Raw genomic sequence first — 17,148 nt, 5'->3', positions numbered from 1 at the left:
GTTATTTGTAGACTTTTTAATGATGATGGCCATTCTGACCAACGTGAGGTGGTACCTCATTGTAGTTTTAATTTGCATTTCTCTAATAATTAGCAATGGTGAGCATCTTTTCATGTGCCTGTTGGCCATCTGTATGTCTTCATTGGAGAAATGTCTAATTAGGTCTTCTGCCCATTTTTTGATTGGGTTGGGTGTTTTGTTGTTATTGTATGAACTGTTTGTATATTTTGGAAATTAAGACCTCGTCGGTAGCATTGTTTGCAAATATTTTCACCCAGTTTGTAGGCTGTCTTTTCGTTTTGTTTATGGTTTCCTTTGGCTGTGCAAAAGCTTGTAAGTTTGATTAGGTCCCATTTGTTTATTTTTGCTTTTATTTCTATTGCCTTGGGAGACTATCCTAAGAAAACATTGGTTCACTTTACATCAGAGAATGTTTTGCCTATGTCCCAAGAGTTTTATGGTGTCATGTCTTATATTTGTCTTTAATCCATTTTGAGTTTATTTTGTGTGGTGTGAAGGTATGTCCTAATTTCATTTATTTACATTGGCTGTCTAGCTTTCCCAACACCACTTGCTGAAGAGACTGTCTTCTCTCCATTGTATATTCTTGCCTCCTTTGACAAAGATTGACTCTAGGTGTGTGGGTTTATTTCTGGGCTCTCTATTCTGTTCCATTGATCCATATGTCTGTTTTTGTGCCAATACCATGCTGTTTTGCCTACTGTAACTTTGTAGTATTGTCTGAAGTCTGGGAGGGTTATTGCCTCCTGCCTTGTTCTTTTTCCTCAGGATTACTTTGGCAATTCTGGGTCTTTTATGGTTCCATATAAATTTTAGAATTATTTGTTCTAGTTCTGTGAAAAATGTCATGGGTAATTTGATAGGGATCGCTTTAAATCTGTAGATTGTTTTGGGTAGCATGGCCGTTTTAACAATATTAATCAGAAGAGATTTTTAATTAAACACAAAACAAAAAAAACCCAACTGCACCTGGAAAATGTACGTGTTGCAAATTTGTGGTTTACTGGCCCAAGGGAGCTGCCTGATTGCACAGCTATGGCTGTGGAAGATGGTGTGTTATTGGCTAAAGGGGCCAGAACTCAGAGTTTAGGCTTAGGGAAAGCAGATGGGAATTTGAAAGGGAGAAATCCTGGCAGTGTGAGACCCTCAGCAGAAAAAAGATAGAAACGCTTGAGCATCAGCTGCCTTCCCCAGCTGACAGTTCAATTAGGTGTCTATGGGGGGACACCTGGTGAAGAGAAGCTTACGCTTGGGAGAGAGCTATGTGGAGCAAGAGCTGTGAGTTTGATGCTCCTCCCCCTGGTGCATTTCCCAACTACTTGCATCTCACCTGGAAAAAAATCTGAAGCTGGATGGGCTGGAAGGACAGAGCCCAGAGGGGGTGGAGGAGCTCGAAGATGGGGGAATCTCTATCCTAACAAGGAAGTCACGGAGAGGATGATCCCATCTCTGCCCAGATCCTTGGTCAATCTCCAAATTTTGCAGGCAGAGGGAAGACCTATGGAATCAGGCCTTAAAAGCAACAGTGGGTAGCTATAAGAACAGATACCAATAACTTCATACCATAGGGGATACAAAGTTAGCAGTTTGAATCCAACTCTTACTTGAGTAAATATCTAAGCATCTTCAGAAGAACATGATAGAATCCAAAGTCATTACAACGTTTTATCTATGATATTCGATTTTCAACCAAAAAGTACTAAACATGCAAAGAAACAGGATTATATAATCTATATTAAGGAAAAAGAGCATTCAATAGAAGTTAATGCTAAATGGGCCTGGATGTTGGATTTCGCAAAGACTTCAAAGTAGCTTTTACAAATATGTTGAAAGAATTAAAAAGAAAGTATGTTCAGGGACTTCCCTGGTGGCGCAATGGTTAAGAATCCACCTGCTAATGCAGGGGGCGTAGGTTCGATCCCTGGTCCAGGAAGATCTCACATGCCGCGGAGCAAATGAGCCCGTGCGCCACAACTACTGAGCCTGTGCTCTAGGGCCCGTGAGCCGCAACTACTGAGCCCGAGTGCCACAACTACTGAAGCCTGTGCGCCTAGAGCCCATGCTCTGCAACAAAAGAAGCCACCCAATGAGAAGCCCGCGAACCCCAGCAAAGAGTAGCCCCCACTCGCCACAACTACAGAAAAGCCCACGTGCAGCAACAAAGACCCGAGGCAGCCAAAAATAAAAATTAGTTAAAAAAAGACTACATATTGTTATGATTTTATTTACATGAAATGTTCTGAAGAGGCAAATCTGTAGACAGAAAGTAGGTTAATGGTTGACTTCCCCTCACAACCCCTTATCTTGCTGCCTAGAATATAATGTGATGGCTAGATTCCAGCAGCCACATTGACACACAAGGATGAGGGTTACACATTAGGGATGGCAGAGAAGAAGCTGGAATGCTAGAATGATCCTTGGTCTCTTTATGAGTTCATGGAACCACCACACTAGCTCTGGACTACCCACCTCCTAATGTACTTTACATGAAATACACTATCTCACATACCCACTTACTTGGGTTTTTAATTATACGCAGCCAAATGAATTCTGACACAGCAACCATATAAATGAGGGAGAAGCTTGCGAGAAGCAGAGTGGAGGGGAGGGGAGTTCACTGAAGAAGCTGTTACCACTCTTGCCAGTTTTATCGGCAGCTCGGCCCCTGCCTAGACCCTGCTACGGAGAAGTATGCTGGAGTGAGAGAAGGGGCAGGCTTGGCTAGTTCTAATCCTGGGAATAAGAGCAAAGCAAGAGGACCAGCACTCCCCCGGCCTGGGAAAAGATGCTGGAGGCTTCAGCCAGCAGGACAGGGTATGAATTTATTTATTTAGCTGCGTTGGGTCTTCATTGCTGTGCGCGGGCTTTCTCTAGTTGTGGTGAGCAGGGGCTACTCTTCATTGCAGTGCGCAGGCTTCTCATTGCGGTGGCTTTTCTTGTTGCAGAGCACAGGCTCTAGGTGCGTGGGCTTCAGCAGTTGTGGCACGTGGGCTCAGTAGTTGTGGCTCACGGGCTCTAGAAGGCAGGCTCAGTAGCTGTGGCGCATGGGCTTCGTTGCTCCGCGGCATGTGGGATCTTCCCAGACCAGGGCTCCAACCCGTGTCCTGCATTGGCAGGTGGTTTCTTAACCACTGTGCCACCGGGGAAGTCCAGGACAGGGTATGGATTCTCACTCGGCATCACTGCTTTTCCTACTAAAGCATGTCCACAAGTCTAATCCTCTCAATACAGCAGAGTGGCTAATATGTTGGCCACGATTTGGAAAGCACGTTCCTAAGGGGAAGGGATTGGTTTTTGTTTTGTGTCATTTTTGGCCTAGGAGCAAGTTCTTTATTATCGGGAGTAATTACCAATTATATCCTTCACTGCTTCTGACCTATCATCCAAGCTCTCTGTTTACCCAATGAATGGTGACAGGATACTTGGATCAACATCTACAAGTATTGAGCCTGTGACTTGAGCACATATAGTGTAGTAGCTAAGAGTAAAGATCTAGAAGCAGATTTCCTGGTTCAAGGCCAACCTCTTGACAGCTGTCTGCTCTTATGTGAATTACTTTACCTTTGTGCACCTGTTTCTCCTCTGTAAAATGGGAGCCGTAACAGTTACGTTCCTCACAGGGATGCTAAGAAGGCCAAAAAAAGTCATCCACAGAAGGTACTTAGTAGCCACTTAATGTTTGCAATTTTTACTATTATCACCCTTTAGCAGAATTGATAGGCCCAATGGACCCAATCTTGAAATCCCCACTCTGCTACAAGACAAATCACCTCAGCCCTTAAGCACTTCCTGCCTTATACTGACACATGGGTCTCTTGTCCAGCTAACAAGTCTGCCCCCCCTTGAGCATAAGGACATGGTCTGATACTCATGTAGTGGGCACTCAAATAGTTTACCAAGCAAATTATTCCAAATGATTTTATTTTTAAGCATTATATATTCATTTATAAGCACACTTATGATGTATTTTATACACATGGATTTGGTAGCTGTTAAAGGACAAGTGCCTACTGGGAAATTCCTTTCTACAAGAATAAAGTATGGAAACAGAGCAATTTAGGAGACAAACTATTATACATGGATACAAAGAATGAACACAGTTGCCTAATCAAGGATAGTAAGGACTCTCTCCTCCCTCCTAGGTGGTCACCACAGAACAGAAAACTTTAATCAAGGACAGAGCATCAGGCAGCTGGTTCCCAGACAGTGAAGGAGAGAAGAGAAGAGCAGCAGACACACAGCGCAGTCAGCTGCAGCCTTGCCACCAGCCCACGGCACTGAAGCACCAAGTGCAGGCATCCTGGCCACTGAGGAAGCACGGGCTTCTCTCCCCGCGGACTCAATCCCCCTGCCGCACCAGAACATCTGAAAGGTCCTCAGTTCCTTCCAGCTTTAGATTCTGAAGGAAGATCAAACACACATGAACCTTGGTGTCCACAGGGTACAAGAATCAGAAAACAAACTCGGGGGTAACGAGGTGGTGACTACAAAGAACGAGGTTTGTCCCATGACTATAAGTAAAACTGTCACAGCAAATATAATCTGCATGAAAAAGCTGGTTCCAAATCCTTGCCAACTGCAGGGGGAAAAAAAGCAAGCCTGCTCTGATTTCCACAACAATCTCCGTCAATGGTCTAAGAGCTAAGCTCTCGGCCCTGGAAGGAGCTGTGGGAAGTGATAGGGAGGCCACGAGGGGCCATGGCACACGTGTATCAGCCCTGCCGTGCATGACCTTCTCCAGGCCCTTCCCTCACTGCTCGGGAACCTCAACCCTTGGCGATGGCCATGACGGCCACGCTCTCCCTCCCATCTCTGCACAGGCCTTTTCCCTGCTCCCACTGCCTCCCCGATCCTCCCATCCCCCGGATCCTTCACCAGCCCCAGGCAACCATCCCCTCAGGACTAAAGAGCTGTCAGAAGCCCTTCCTCACACGGAAGCCCAACTGCACCAGGACCATCGCTCCCTTGCCTGGCACTGGAGGTAGGCATGGTGTGGTGGCACACCTTCCTCTCCTGCTAAAGATGGAAAGCACAAACCTCACCTCCCAGGTGACAGCTGAGGGGGAGCTCGTTACCAGAGCGGTAGATGAAGAGTCCAGATGGGCGTGAAAACCTGGGAGCAGGCAGGCCTAAAAGGGGTCACGTTCTGGCACAAGGTGTTGTAAGATTTCTCTTGGTGGCTCTAAGCTCTGAGTTACCCCAGATCCCTGCAGATTATCTGGTGACTGTTGGCCAGCGTTACCAGTCAGATCTTCTCAAATAGCCCAAAGCTCAGCCCAACAGGTCATGGTCTATGGGCCATCTCCTTATTCTTCAAATGCTGAGCCCCCTGGGGCCCCTTAGAGAGATTTGGTCGCAGCAAAGCAAGAGAAGCTGGCTCTGCCGCTGGGGGAGGCGGGGTGGTGCCAGAGCCAGAGCACACGGACCTCAGTGAAGCCTCGAGTCCCTCATGCTTTCCAGCCGTGTGTCTGCTTGGCCCCAGTCTACTGGGAACTGAGCAGAGGTGCTGAAGCTGCTCTCTCACAGCAGAGACACGCGGCCCAGGGCAGCACTGATCCTCCAGCTGCTGCGACTGAGTGAAGTCACTAACACATAGAATTTGGACTCAGGGTAAGTTTCTGAGCTTTGGTGGCACCCAACATTTTAGGGGACTGCGTGGGCTAGGGGAACACACCCAGTGGGAGAGTCCACCAGCACCTATGCCCACTAGGATGCTGTGAGATTCCAACCTCACTCAGAAAAGCTTAGCAGGGACTTCCCTGGTGGCACAGTAGTTAAGAATCCGCCTGCCAAGGCAGGGGACACGGGTTCGATCCCTGGTCTGGGAAGATCCCACATGCCGCAGAACAACTAAGCCTGTGCGTCAAAACTACTGAGCCTGCGAGCCACAACTACTGAGCCCGTGCTCCACAACTACTGAAACCTGCACACCTAGAGCCCATGCTCTGCAGCAAGACAAGAACCACAATGAGTAGCCCACACACCGCAACGAAGAGTAGCCCCCACTTGCGCAACTAGAAAGCCCGCGCGCAGCAACGAAGGCCCAATGCAGCCAAAAATAAAAATAAATAATAAATAAATTTATAACAACAACAACAAAAAGCTTAGCAGCGTTACTTTGAACGTGTCTAGCCCCAGCACTGGTGATGCTCACGGCATATGCTACAGCCCAGCCCACAGTCCTGGGGACACTAAAGGACACCAAGTCTCAAGCAGCACCAAACGCGTGTGCTTGCTGGCTGCCTCGCTGGGGTGCCTCCTGGGAAGCGTCCACCGGCCCCTGAGAAGATGGGTCTCGCCTGCTCCTCAGTGACTGCCCCACAGCCGCTCAGCCGTTGGCTGGCCCGGCACAAGGAGGAGCCGGCACACTGTCACAATCAGCACTCCTGCTGTCTCCCTCCTGCGAAAGACATCTCTAGTCCCGAGACATCCTTCACAGCCCATGGCGGCTCAGCATTGCTGGCGCTGCCTCTATGTCTCTGCTCTCTCCCTGAGTCTGTTTCCATCCAGCCTCATCTCTCCCCTCTTTTCTCCGCCACGTTTCCCGCGTGTCCTGACGTTAGCACTGGCAGGATTTGGCCTTTAAAGCCTTTGACGCCCAGTGATGCAAAAGTACCTTATGTTTCAAGTTGGGAACTGAAAGATCACAATTTCGGCATCTAAAATTTTCCCATTTGGGTCCTCCTCATAATTTTCATTTCTAATCATATCTGTTGGCCTTTTTATGTTTTTTTTAGGTGTCTGGTTAATCCTGTGGGTTGAAGGTACTACATAAGTTGCTGTATTTAAGATGTCCTATGAGGCCGCTCATGAATAATAGAAAGCTCCAGCAGGTTGACACAGAGAACACGCCCACGCTTACCAGATTTACCCACCTTTTCATTGGCTAAATGTAGCAGACATGCAAAGGCCAGAGGTATGGAGAGGTTCTGAGCCATGAGGGGAGGCAGGCTGTAAAACAAAGAAGCTAGTAAGTATTTAGCTGTCACTGCAATTCCAGGAACAAAGGCTCTTTCATCAAGTATGAATACACATGGTCAGTGAATAAACTAGTGAGAAATAAAGAAACATTTCAGATGCCTTTTAGAAGCAGGTTTTTCCAGTTTCTTATTTGGAAATAAAATATTTCCTGTTCCATTCCAGCCACTGGTGCAGAAAAATGCCTTTTTAAAGGTGGGCTACATTAACTCATTTATCAATGCAGAGAAGAAACAGAAAAACTGTGAGAAGTGTGAAAATGGCAGGTTGTGTGCAGAGGGGTCTGTCATACCAACAGCCTGGGCTGGCGCTCCCTCAGCTGGGGCTCGGAGGAGGAGGGGGCTCGGGGGAAGGGGGGGAGTGGGGAGGGGAGGGGAGGAGGAGTGGGGAGGAGAAGGGAGTGGGGAGGGGGAAGGGAGTGGGGAGGGGGAAGGGAGTGGGGAGGGGGAGGGGAAGAGTCTGTTGGCAAGCACCTCTTCTGCAGGTCCTTTGTGAGCCCACTGAGCTTCTTGTCAGCCACCTGTACTGGGTCCCCTGCTTCTCCATTTTCTCTGTGGTTTGCCTGACAGAAGAAAGGACACTTAGAGATCAGACTAGACCCAGTTCACTTTTGAGAGAGCAACATAAGCTTATAAAGCTGTATCTCTAAAAAGAAAAGCCTACATCAGAATGAAACCAAAACAATTTCTTCGGTACATTTTGAAGAAAAAGGATCCATAGAGGGACCCAGTACCTCAGCCCTAGACCCTAACACTGATATCGACAGGGGTGGGGGGTGGGCGGGCGGACAGGACTGGGTGATAATATAGATGAAACATTGATAATGGGCACTGAAGTGGTCATTGACTATACTATTTTCTCTCTACTTTTGAATATTGTCATTAGAAAGAGTTTGTTTAAATAAATCTATAATAACCAGAATCCCTGGAGGACAGGGTATTAGGAGTCATTTAAATTCAAAGGTTAAACAGAACCCTCTTCCTACTTTTTAAAAAGTACATTTCTCTTATATTTGCATCCCATCCCATTTTAATTGATAAAACCCTATGAATATGACTGAAGCTTTATCTGACATCCAAGACTACAGCTCAGGGTCCTTAATCAAATCATGCATTTTCACTTCTCAACCAGCAGGGGAAGGTATAATAGAATGTGTTGAGTTTGGAAAGCTCAGAACATTGTCTGAGCAGATGTCTAGAAGAGGAGATGGAAGGATTCTAGTTAGCCAGAGAGTTCCATTTAGTTGGAACAAGTTAATCAGGGTTTCACTTTGCTCTAAAGGAGAGACAATTTGACAGCATCATATATATACATATATATGTATACATAATATATATAACTACTTTCCTACTTTCCCAAATCAGAATTATTAGATCAAAGAGCTTAAACATTTTAGGGTACCTGAGATGTTAGAAGCTGCTTTCCAAAAGGGTTATTTATCAACTTAATTTGCACCAGCAGCGAATAAGTACTCCAGTTCTTCCTCTAACTCCATAGTGAAAAATGTTGTTTAATTGCTAAAGCTGTTATTTTAAAGCACCATAAAGATGCCATCATTTGTATTTTTTGATTACGAGCAAGACTGAGTAATGTCCCATACACTAGTTTACCATCTGTATCACCTTTTGTGTGACCTGCCTGTTCATATACTTGGTTCATTTCAGAGGTGTGATGTCTTTCTTGTATTTCTGAGTGAATGCTTTCCACGTTAGCGCTACTCATCTAGGAGCTCAGACACAAGCCGCACCCTCCTCCATGCTGGGCACCTACAGAATGAGTGGAACCCGTTACCTCTGCATCTGCCTGCTTGGGGATCTCCATCAGCAAACTCCACATGCTCTGCTTCAACTTCTTCATGTCCATCTTTTTGGCAGCCTTAGCATACTGAATTTCAATTTTATTTACCTGAAATAGGTATGTGACGAGTAAAAAATAAGCATAAGAAAGAAGCATTTACCACCAGCTCTTTGTAAAAAGAAAGTCTGGAGTTCAAATAATGAAAAAATCTAGTTTATACCACAAAGTTATAGAGCTTTCTTTGGACATACAGAGTCCTTCATTTCAATCTAATTTATTTTTGATCAAGTACAGTCTTCGTTAAGGATATCCTGGAATTCCAGTGTAAGACATAAGTGAATCAAATGTATATGAAAGCACCAAGCCTGTCACTTGGTAGGGAATAGATGCCTGATGTATGATAATTTAATATGAGTTGAATCTGGCCAAGATTTTCCAGAGCCAAATAGCTAGCCTTACCCAACCAGCATAGAAACCCATTTTCTCTGCCTGCACCCTTCATTCACATAGTTTGCTTGTGTGACTGGCTCACCCCTAGTCATATGGCTTATCACAATCTTTGGAGAGATGGCTAGTTCCACACAAACACAATTAGCATAATTAGTCCAGTGGCGCAGTGGTTAAGAATCCACCTGCCAATGCGGGGGACACGCATTTGATCCCTGGTCCGGCAAGATCCCACATGCCACGGAGCAACTAAGCTCGTGTGCCATAACTACTGAGCCTGCACTCTAGAGCCCGCGAGCCACAACTACTGAAGCCTGCGCCTAGAGCCCATGCTCCACAACAAGAGAAGCCATTGCAATAAGAAGCCCATGCACTGCAACTAAGAGTAGCCCCTGCTCATTCAACTAGTGAAAGCCTGCGCGCAGCAATGAAGACCCAATGCAGCCATAAATAAATAAATACATAAATAAATGAATGAATGAATGAATCAGCCACTTAGAGAGCAATGGGTTAAAATCGAGAAGGAAAAAAATCAAGCTCAGACCAATGTGACTCTCGTGAAAGATACAAATTAAACAGATCTCAGGCAAACAATATCAGATATAATTCTTGGCTTCCTCTTTACCTTGTGGGGCTCAGCTACCAGATTTGACTCCCCGTAAGTGGTGATATCTAATCCTTGGACTTCAGGCGCGTCATCGTTGTCTTGTGTTGTCATAGGTGGATGGCCAGAATGGTCAAAGGTCCCAACTGGTCCCACAAATAAGTCATCTGACTCTTCATAGTCACTGTCAGCAGCCTGAGCAAGGAAATAGCTCTTCAAGTTCGGCAGAGCTGTTTGAGGGGCTTAGAAATATCCTTGAAACAGATTCCGTACACAGCAAGAGCAGAGCACCCGAGAGTTCGTGACATTGAGTCAAACCTAGAATGGACTTCTAGGTCCTCTAGTCATCTTCCTGTTGCACATACACCCTACTAGAGAGGCATCTGTTAACTAAGCCCTCTGGAGTGAGAGCTAAAAGGAATTCAGTAATCACAACAGCCAGTGTCCCTCTGCTTCTAATGGATTTAGGATTTCATTTTACAGAAAGCACTCCTGAAATACCAGAGACGTGACCTGTCGGCTGGCCACAAGCAGGGGTCCTGCTGGGAGCCAGTGAGAAAGTCATTCTTGGACTGAGCCCAGCAGGAACAGACCAGGTCTCTGGGGTGGGACCCAGGAACTGGGTAACAGGCTCTCTGGGTGACTCTTAGGCCTACTGAGCTTGAGGAGCACCAGGCGAGAGGCCAGTCTGGATTTTTACTAAAATGTAAAAACCGGGCTGTCCTGGTGGCGCAGTGGTTGAGAGTCCACCTGCCGATGCAGGGGACACGGGTTCGTGCCCCGGTCCGGGAAGATCCCACATGCCGCGGAGCGGCTGGGTCCGTGAGCCATGGCCACTGAGCCTGCGCGTCCGGAGCCTGTGCTCCACAACGGGAGAGGCCACAGCAGTGAGAGGCCCGCGTACCGCAAAAAAAAAAAAAAAAATTAAAATGTAACAACCTAATTCTCTTCCAAGCAAGAAAATAAGGTGAATAAGCTATTCTTCCAATTCTTTCCCTTCTCCTCACTTGCAGGGACACAGATGGAACCTAATATTTCCCCCCTTTCTGTTATATTTCCATCTGCTCTCTCATTCATAGAGTCATAGAAGGGATTTTGAGATTATTTAGTCTAACTAAGATCTAAAGATGGGGAGTAGTTTGTACAAGTTCACAATGTGAGAACCAAAATCAGAGCTACAAACCTGGTCCCCTGAGATCCACCCTCTACACTTTCTTTTTCCCCATTAGGACACACCGTCTTCACATGTCTATGTGTTATGTCTCCCCAGCCAAAAAATATTAGCTTGTAAGAGTAAGAAAAGTGTTTCTTTCCCTTTGAAATCCCAAAAGAGCCAAGATAAGTGCTTTGTACAGGCTCAAGATTCCAACCACATTTTGACGGTTTACTGGAGTATGTCCACTTTTTTCCTGTGTACAGAGTTTAGAGTAAGGCAGGCCAAGGTTCTGGCTGTTGCCTCCGCTCTGCTCAGTTCTCTGATGCCTGGGGCAGGGCAAGCATCCACAAACCCCCACCTGATTCAGAATTTCCTATAGTCATCTGCCATACAGGAAAGGGCAAGGAGGGAAGCAGGAGAGAAACACCCTACTGCTTAGAAGGGAGGACAGAACTCTTGCCCCCGTTTACCTGTGGTCCAGGGCAGAAGTTGGAGGTGTCATTAGGGTTGTTGTAATCATAGTCGTCAATTTCTTCACAATGCTCGGTCCCTGCCCTCTGGCCTTGGGCCATCTTAAGTAACTAGAATGAAGGAAAAAACAACTGCAGAAAGCAATTTCTAGAAAAGCAGCTAGTAAACTAGGTTGGGGAGATAACCTTAGTTCCTACGATCATGTCCCAGAACATTAGGGTTTTAAGGGCTCTGAGAGGTCATCTAATCCAGCCAACTTCCAACTAACCACACAACTCCACTCTAGAGCAAGCCCAGTGCAGCAAGGCTCCGAGCCACCTTCCATCCCAAATACACCAGAGCAGCCGGTTTGCAATTAGGTCTGCACACAACTTTATTTGAAAGTGTTCCTTCACTAAAAACAAAGCCACCTACAACTATCTGAAAAGAAGTCCACTTGTTGCTGCTTGAAGAATTCTGACAGAAAACTCAATCACTACTTTAATTCACAGGCAGCTGGTCCCATTCCTGGGCCATCACTGTTTCCCACATAGCTACAGGGAGAAACCCCAGCTCTGCTCCCTGCCACCACATCTGCGGCTCTTGTTCTGCCTGTGAGGGCCTTACAGAGCAAGTCTGCCTCCTCTTTTGGAAGTGCCTGTCGACCAGAGCCCTTCAGATTTGCAGGCCCTTAGGCCACTGATCCTTATCTGGGGTGTGTGTCTTTGGGGTGAAGGAAATGGAATTAAAGGTGTGTACAGTTTACAGAAGCACATTGAATATTTTAATATAAATATATACTCCAAAAGTAGCCCCCCAAAACCCCTCAGTGGTTTTGTATTACAAATCCAAAAATAAACAATAGATATTTATTAAGAAATGCCCACTTTCTTCCACTTTCCTTCATATGACACAACTTCTAGATCCCTCTCCATTTAGAATAATACTCTCCTCTGGAAACACTCTAAATTGTCCATAGTCTACAAGAAATGTTTCAGGAAGGGTACGTGACCCCCCTCATGTATTGGCTGGTTGCCATTAGAATCACCCTTTAAGATATTAAACTGGATGGGTGGTTGACCTGTATAGTCTCTAGCCAGACTGAGTGTTTAATAGTCCAGTGTTTACTTTCCAGTGTTTACTAGCCATCGTCCTAGAAGGACACCTCCTGGAAGGACGAGGTGAGGAATCTCGGGATCCTGCTGCCTGGCTGCCCTACTACACATGCAGGGAAATTTGTCCCTGTGGATAAATCAGAAGCAGTTCTTTCCTCTATAAGAAACAATTATGGAAAAAAAAACACAGAAAACTCCTGGAGTGCAAGGATCAAATGACTTTGTTCTACAACCTTCACATCTGAATATGCAAATTACCACCTAAGCCACATTCTTCAATGTTCATAGTAAGGGCCTGAGGAAGGAGAAGGTGGCTTGTGGCCATGGAAAGCAGCTGGAGCTGGGCCGGGCTTGGTGGAAGGGTCCTACCTCTCCCTTCAGCTGCCCAGCAGCCTGGCTCTGCTCCTCCACCCCAGGGCTCTATTCTCTGATTACAGCAAGCAGCTGCTGGCATCTAACCGATACTGAACCATGACCACAGTTACTACTACTGCTGCAACTCTGTATCTCTCTGCATTTTTTTTCTTTTTTAAAATTGAGGTATAATTGACATGTAACAGTAAATTAGTTCTTTCTGCATTTTTAAGAGTATTTTTGCTAAGTGAACAGTATTGATTATAAAGAAAATTATGAGTGTTGGATTATAAAAACAGAATGTGAGATATCAGCGAATTCAGGGAACTGTATACATATCATTAAGCCTTGTGGAGAAACAGGCAAAATAAGGAAGAGGAAACTGTAGACTGTTTGTATACTTGACACCACAAGATTAAAACAACCAGGAATGCAAATGAGTAGAGGGTCCAGATAAAACAGAACTTAGCATGACCCACTGCTTGGTTACCCTGGCAACGGGAACACCCTCTTGCTGCTTAGCATCCCCAGAGAGGCCACAGGCAAATGAAGTGAATAGCGACTGGGGTGCACACTGGCTAGTCTAGAGAGCTCACCTGAACAGTCATAGAAGGAGAGCAGGCAGGCTGTGCAGTGCTAGGGAGCCCCCGAGGACTGGCACCTACGTCGCCCTGCGTGTCACAGTGGGCTCACGTCTACACCTTGATCATGGGGAGGCAATGTGGGCTGGGGAAAGCACCTGGCTAGTAAATCCACAACTATCATGAGAAGGTGAAAGAATCAAGAAACAACTAACAGCTTGTAAAAGCCTGAACAAAAGGTTGTTTATCCCCCTTGCATTTTGGCAAGTAGGCCAGAGTGTCCAGAAGTCCAACCAGGTGAGGTATTTCCAAGTCTTGAGTGTGCATCTGTCCTGTGAGTTTTTCCCTCCGGCTCTGCCTTACCCATGCGATCTCCCGGTAACTCCCCTGGGCTAACGTGAATTCCTTCTCACGTGTTCTCCTTCTCCTGAAGGGTGCTGACAATCACACTACCCGCCACTTGATACCTCTGATGCTAAGAACAGGTTCAACAACCTAAGAATAGCCTTACCCTGGTGCCTGGTTTGAGATGCAGCTGGACAAGATTTTCAGTCTCATAGTGGAAATCTGTAGGAAGAGTTGTGGCTCTCCAATTCTGGTTCTCCAAAGTGGACTTGGTCAGAACAGTAGCAGCCTATTAATTAAAAAAAAAAAAAAAAGGTAGTTTTTTGGCATCTTTAATAAAAATGGTATATATATACACTTTTTAAATTTTTTTGGAAGGAGCTTGGGAAGGGTTTGAGCAGCACTAATCTTCCTACTTCTGTATAAAGGAGTGATTCTGTTAGACCTTATTCATATTGATTCTCTCTGCCACTGAGTTTGGGACTATTTCTTAATTCATTCAGGGATTGAGGGAGAATGAAGCCATCCATTTACTCTAAGAGTTAAATTTATAATGAATTTTTTTTTTTTTTTTACAGTACACGGGCCTCTCACCGCCACAGTCTCCCCCGTGGCGGAGCACAGGCTCCGGACGCGCAGGCCCAGCCGCTCCGCGGCATGCGGGATCCTCCCGGACCGAGGCACGAACCCACGTCCCCTGCATCGGCAGGCGGACTCCCAACCACTGCGCCACCAGGGAAGCCCTATAATGAATTTTTAAAAACCACATCTAAAAGGGAAAGAGGAGTGCAAAGAGTAATTTAAGAAAGCACAAATGATAATAAATCCAGCACAAACCTTTGTTTTTCGAAAATATACATCAAAGTCAATATCATCGTCAAAGTCGATTTCAAAGTCCTTCTTTGTGGTCTTCTTTCTGTTCTCTGAGTGCGAGGTAGTATCTTCTACAGAAACGAACACAGATGTCAACACTGCTCACTTCTGTGGCCTATTTACTCATCTTGCAAGATCACTTGACAGCCTTACCAACCACAAGACAGCATTTGTGTCTGAGCATCATATCAGCACTAGGAAAGGCAAATCATACACCTAATATTTATCCCTATAATTTGTGTTTTTGACAAGAAAATAATACTAAAAAGATATGCTAATTAATCACTTCTTTTCAAAGAGAGAATGCAAACATTTAACACTGGCACAGCACTGCAGAGGGCTGCTGAGTGCTGCCGGTGCAGTAACTCACATGGCCCTCTGGAGCCTGGGGGTGCATTCCCACCTCTAGCCACTGTTTGAAGTCACATGGGTGCCGGGGGAGGACAAAGTCACAAGCCAGCTCTCCTGACTCTGGGGAGGGTCCACTCACTCTTCCCACTCACAGGCTTCAGTCTTAACTGACCCCTCATCCCAGGCCAGGCCAACTGGCTGTCCAACCAGGAGGCTGCGTATCTGTGTATTTCTACAGCTTGTCAGGAGGTACAAGACAGTGACTGGCATTTCCCTTCTTAGGCTGAACTGCTGACTGCTGGTCATCTGCACTATCTCTTCTTAGAGTTCTGTCTAGAAGTACATACGTTTGTGCCGGAGTCTAAAGCGCCAGTGATCCGGGCCAGCCCACATCGACATGGTTCGGGGGCTAAAGTAGGAATACTCTCCAGGTTTCATGGATAGAAGGGGACACAAGCTCCAAACGTCTCCATCCCCGAGGGGAGTCATTTCTTCTCTGCAACACATGTGAAATCATGTTTTAACATGTCCAGTCATGCACGTGTTGATATATACAAGACAACTGTGTATTTACACGTAAAGCAGCATGTGACGCAGCTGCAGACTCTACCTACTTTTCCACAAATGGGCAACATTTCTAAGAGTAAGTCCAACATAAATACTTCATCATTAATAAGCCATTAGTTTTGTTTTTTTTTTTTTTTTTTTTTTTTTTGCGGTACGTGGGCCTCTCACTGCTGTGGCCTCTCACGTTGCGGACCACAGGCTCCGGACACGCAGGCTCGGCGGCAACAGCTCACGGGCCCAGCCGCTCCGCGGCATGTGGGATCTTCCCAGACCGGGGCACGAACCCGTGTCCCCTGCATCGGCAGGCGGACTCTCAACCACTGCACCACCAGGGAAGCCCAAGCCATTAGTTTTTACTTCATCAGTGCTTTTGCTTCTCTTCATTTTATAATACGATCATATCTATATAAGTACTTTAGATGTTTCAAAGTGCTTCATAAAATGAAGTTTACCCATTTGAGAGACAAGAAAACAGAAAGAAATTGAGTTTTTATATAAGACTGAACAGCTAGTAAAAGCCAGAACTGGGAGCTGGACACCATCCCCTGAATCCCAGCCTCAGGGTCTTTCTACACACAAGGCTTCCTGCCGCGTGACATGGTAACCACGTTCCTTCTTCACCATGCTTCCATAAATGAGGGCTCCACTAACACTGCTGTAGTTCCTACTGAAAGTGAAAAACATGTTATTCTAATTTATGTTCCCCACATGATTGGGGGCCCCCCTTATAATCTATCTGTTAAACCATCTAGCTTTACTCTTTGCTGTGTGTGAAGTGCCTAACTGGCCCGTCTAGCATGGCAATTTGGGGTTGGTTTTTCGCCCTCTCTGCAAGGTACTAGAATGTGTGAGGTAGCTTTCACCTGAAGGCCCCTGCCAGGTCAGGAAGCCTATTAGTGCTGCTGTAATGCCCTCTAAGGGTAACGGCAGTGAGGAAACTTCACACAGCGAGGACCTTTTCACCTGTATTGAGCCGTATATAAAAATCTCCTTTACATCAAGCCTATGGAATAAGCTAAAAATGCTTTAAAAGAAGGAATTTGCCTTTATCTATAGAATTTTTTTTAAAAAACCAGTAAACTGTATTTGTATATTTACTGTGTGATGAAAACTTAATTTTTAAAATTAAACTATACTAGGGACTTCCCTGGTGGCACAGTGGTTAAGACTCCTCGCTCCCAATGCAGGGGGCCCGGGTTTGATCCCTGGTCAGGGAACGAGATCCCGCATGCCCGAATTAAGAGCCCGCGTGCCACAACTACGACCCAGCGCAGCCACGTTACTAATTTAAAAATTAAGTTAAAATATACTTAAAAATCCCCACTTCTAGCCTGTAACTGCCTAGCCTGTGTTGTTAAGTAATAACTACTGCATTGTACTGCATTTCCCCCAGAGGGAGAAGGAAGACAGCTTCAGGAGCATCCCCACTCAATTCTCAGATACTCTCCCGTTAAAGCAATGGCAATTGGGAGGGCAATTTATTGGGAACTTACGGGCAAAGCTCTAAAG

The 17,148-nt window shown here is 45.9% G+C and overlaps 1 protein-coding gene across 2 annotated transcripts in view; it reads right to left on the bottom strand.

The window, feature by feature from the left end:
- Positions 1 to 3,927: 3,927 nt before the first annotated feature.
- NCAPH (non-SMC condensin I complex subunit H) overlaps positions 3,928 to 17,148 on the bottom strand; it is a 36,154-nt gene continuing 22,933 nt past the window's right edge. Inside the window, exons 10-18 of one of the 2 annotated variants that reach the window (XM_032653529.1) lie at positions 15,420 to 15,568; positions 14,686 to 14,792; positions 14,015 to 14,137; positions 11,474 to 11,584; positions 9,869 to 10,042; positions 8,791 to 8,904; positions 7,473 to 7,561; positions 6,897 to 6,972; positions 3,928 to 4,420 (exon numbers count right to left, since the gene is read on the bottom strand). In XM_032653529.1, the coding sequence (XP_032509420.1) occupies positions 4,361 to 4,420; positions 6,897 to 6,972; positions 7,473 to 7,561; positions 8,791 to 8,904; positions 9,869 to 10,042; positions 11,474 to 11,584; positions 14,015 to 14,137; positions 14,686 to 14,792; positions 15,420 to 15,568 (1,003 nt within the window). In that variant the 3' untranslated portion in view covers positions 3,928 to 4,360. The remainder of the gene's footprint in view (positions 4,421 to 6,896; positions 6,973 to 7,472; positions 7,562 to 8,790; positions 8,905 to 9,868; positions 10,043 to 11,473; positions 11,585 to 14,014; positions 14,138 to 14,685; positions 14,793 to 15,419; positions 15,569 to 17,148) is intronic. The other variant, XM_032653530.1, reaches the window with a different exon arrangement.

This window comes from Phocoena sinus, chromosome 13 (genome assembly GCF_008692025.1).
Source record: "Phocoena sinus isolate mPhoSin1 chromosome 13, mPhoSin1.pri, whole genome shotgun sequence".
In the NCBI taxonomy this organism is placed as follows: domain Eukaryota; kingdom Metazoa; phylum Chordata; class Mammalia; order Artiodactyla; family Phocoenidae; genus Phocoena; species Phocoena sinus.
This window is presented reverse-complemented; position numbering and strand designations above follow the sequence as displayed.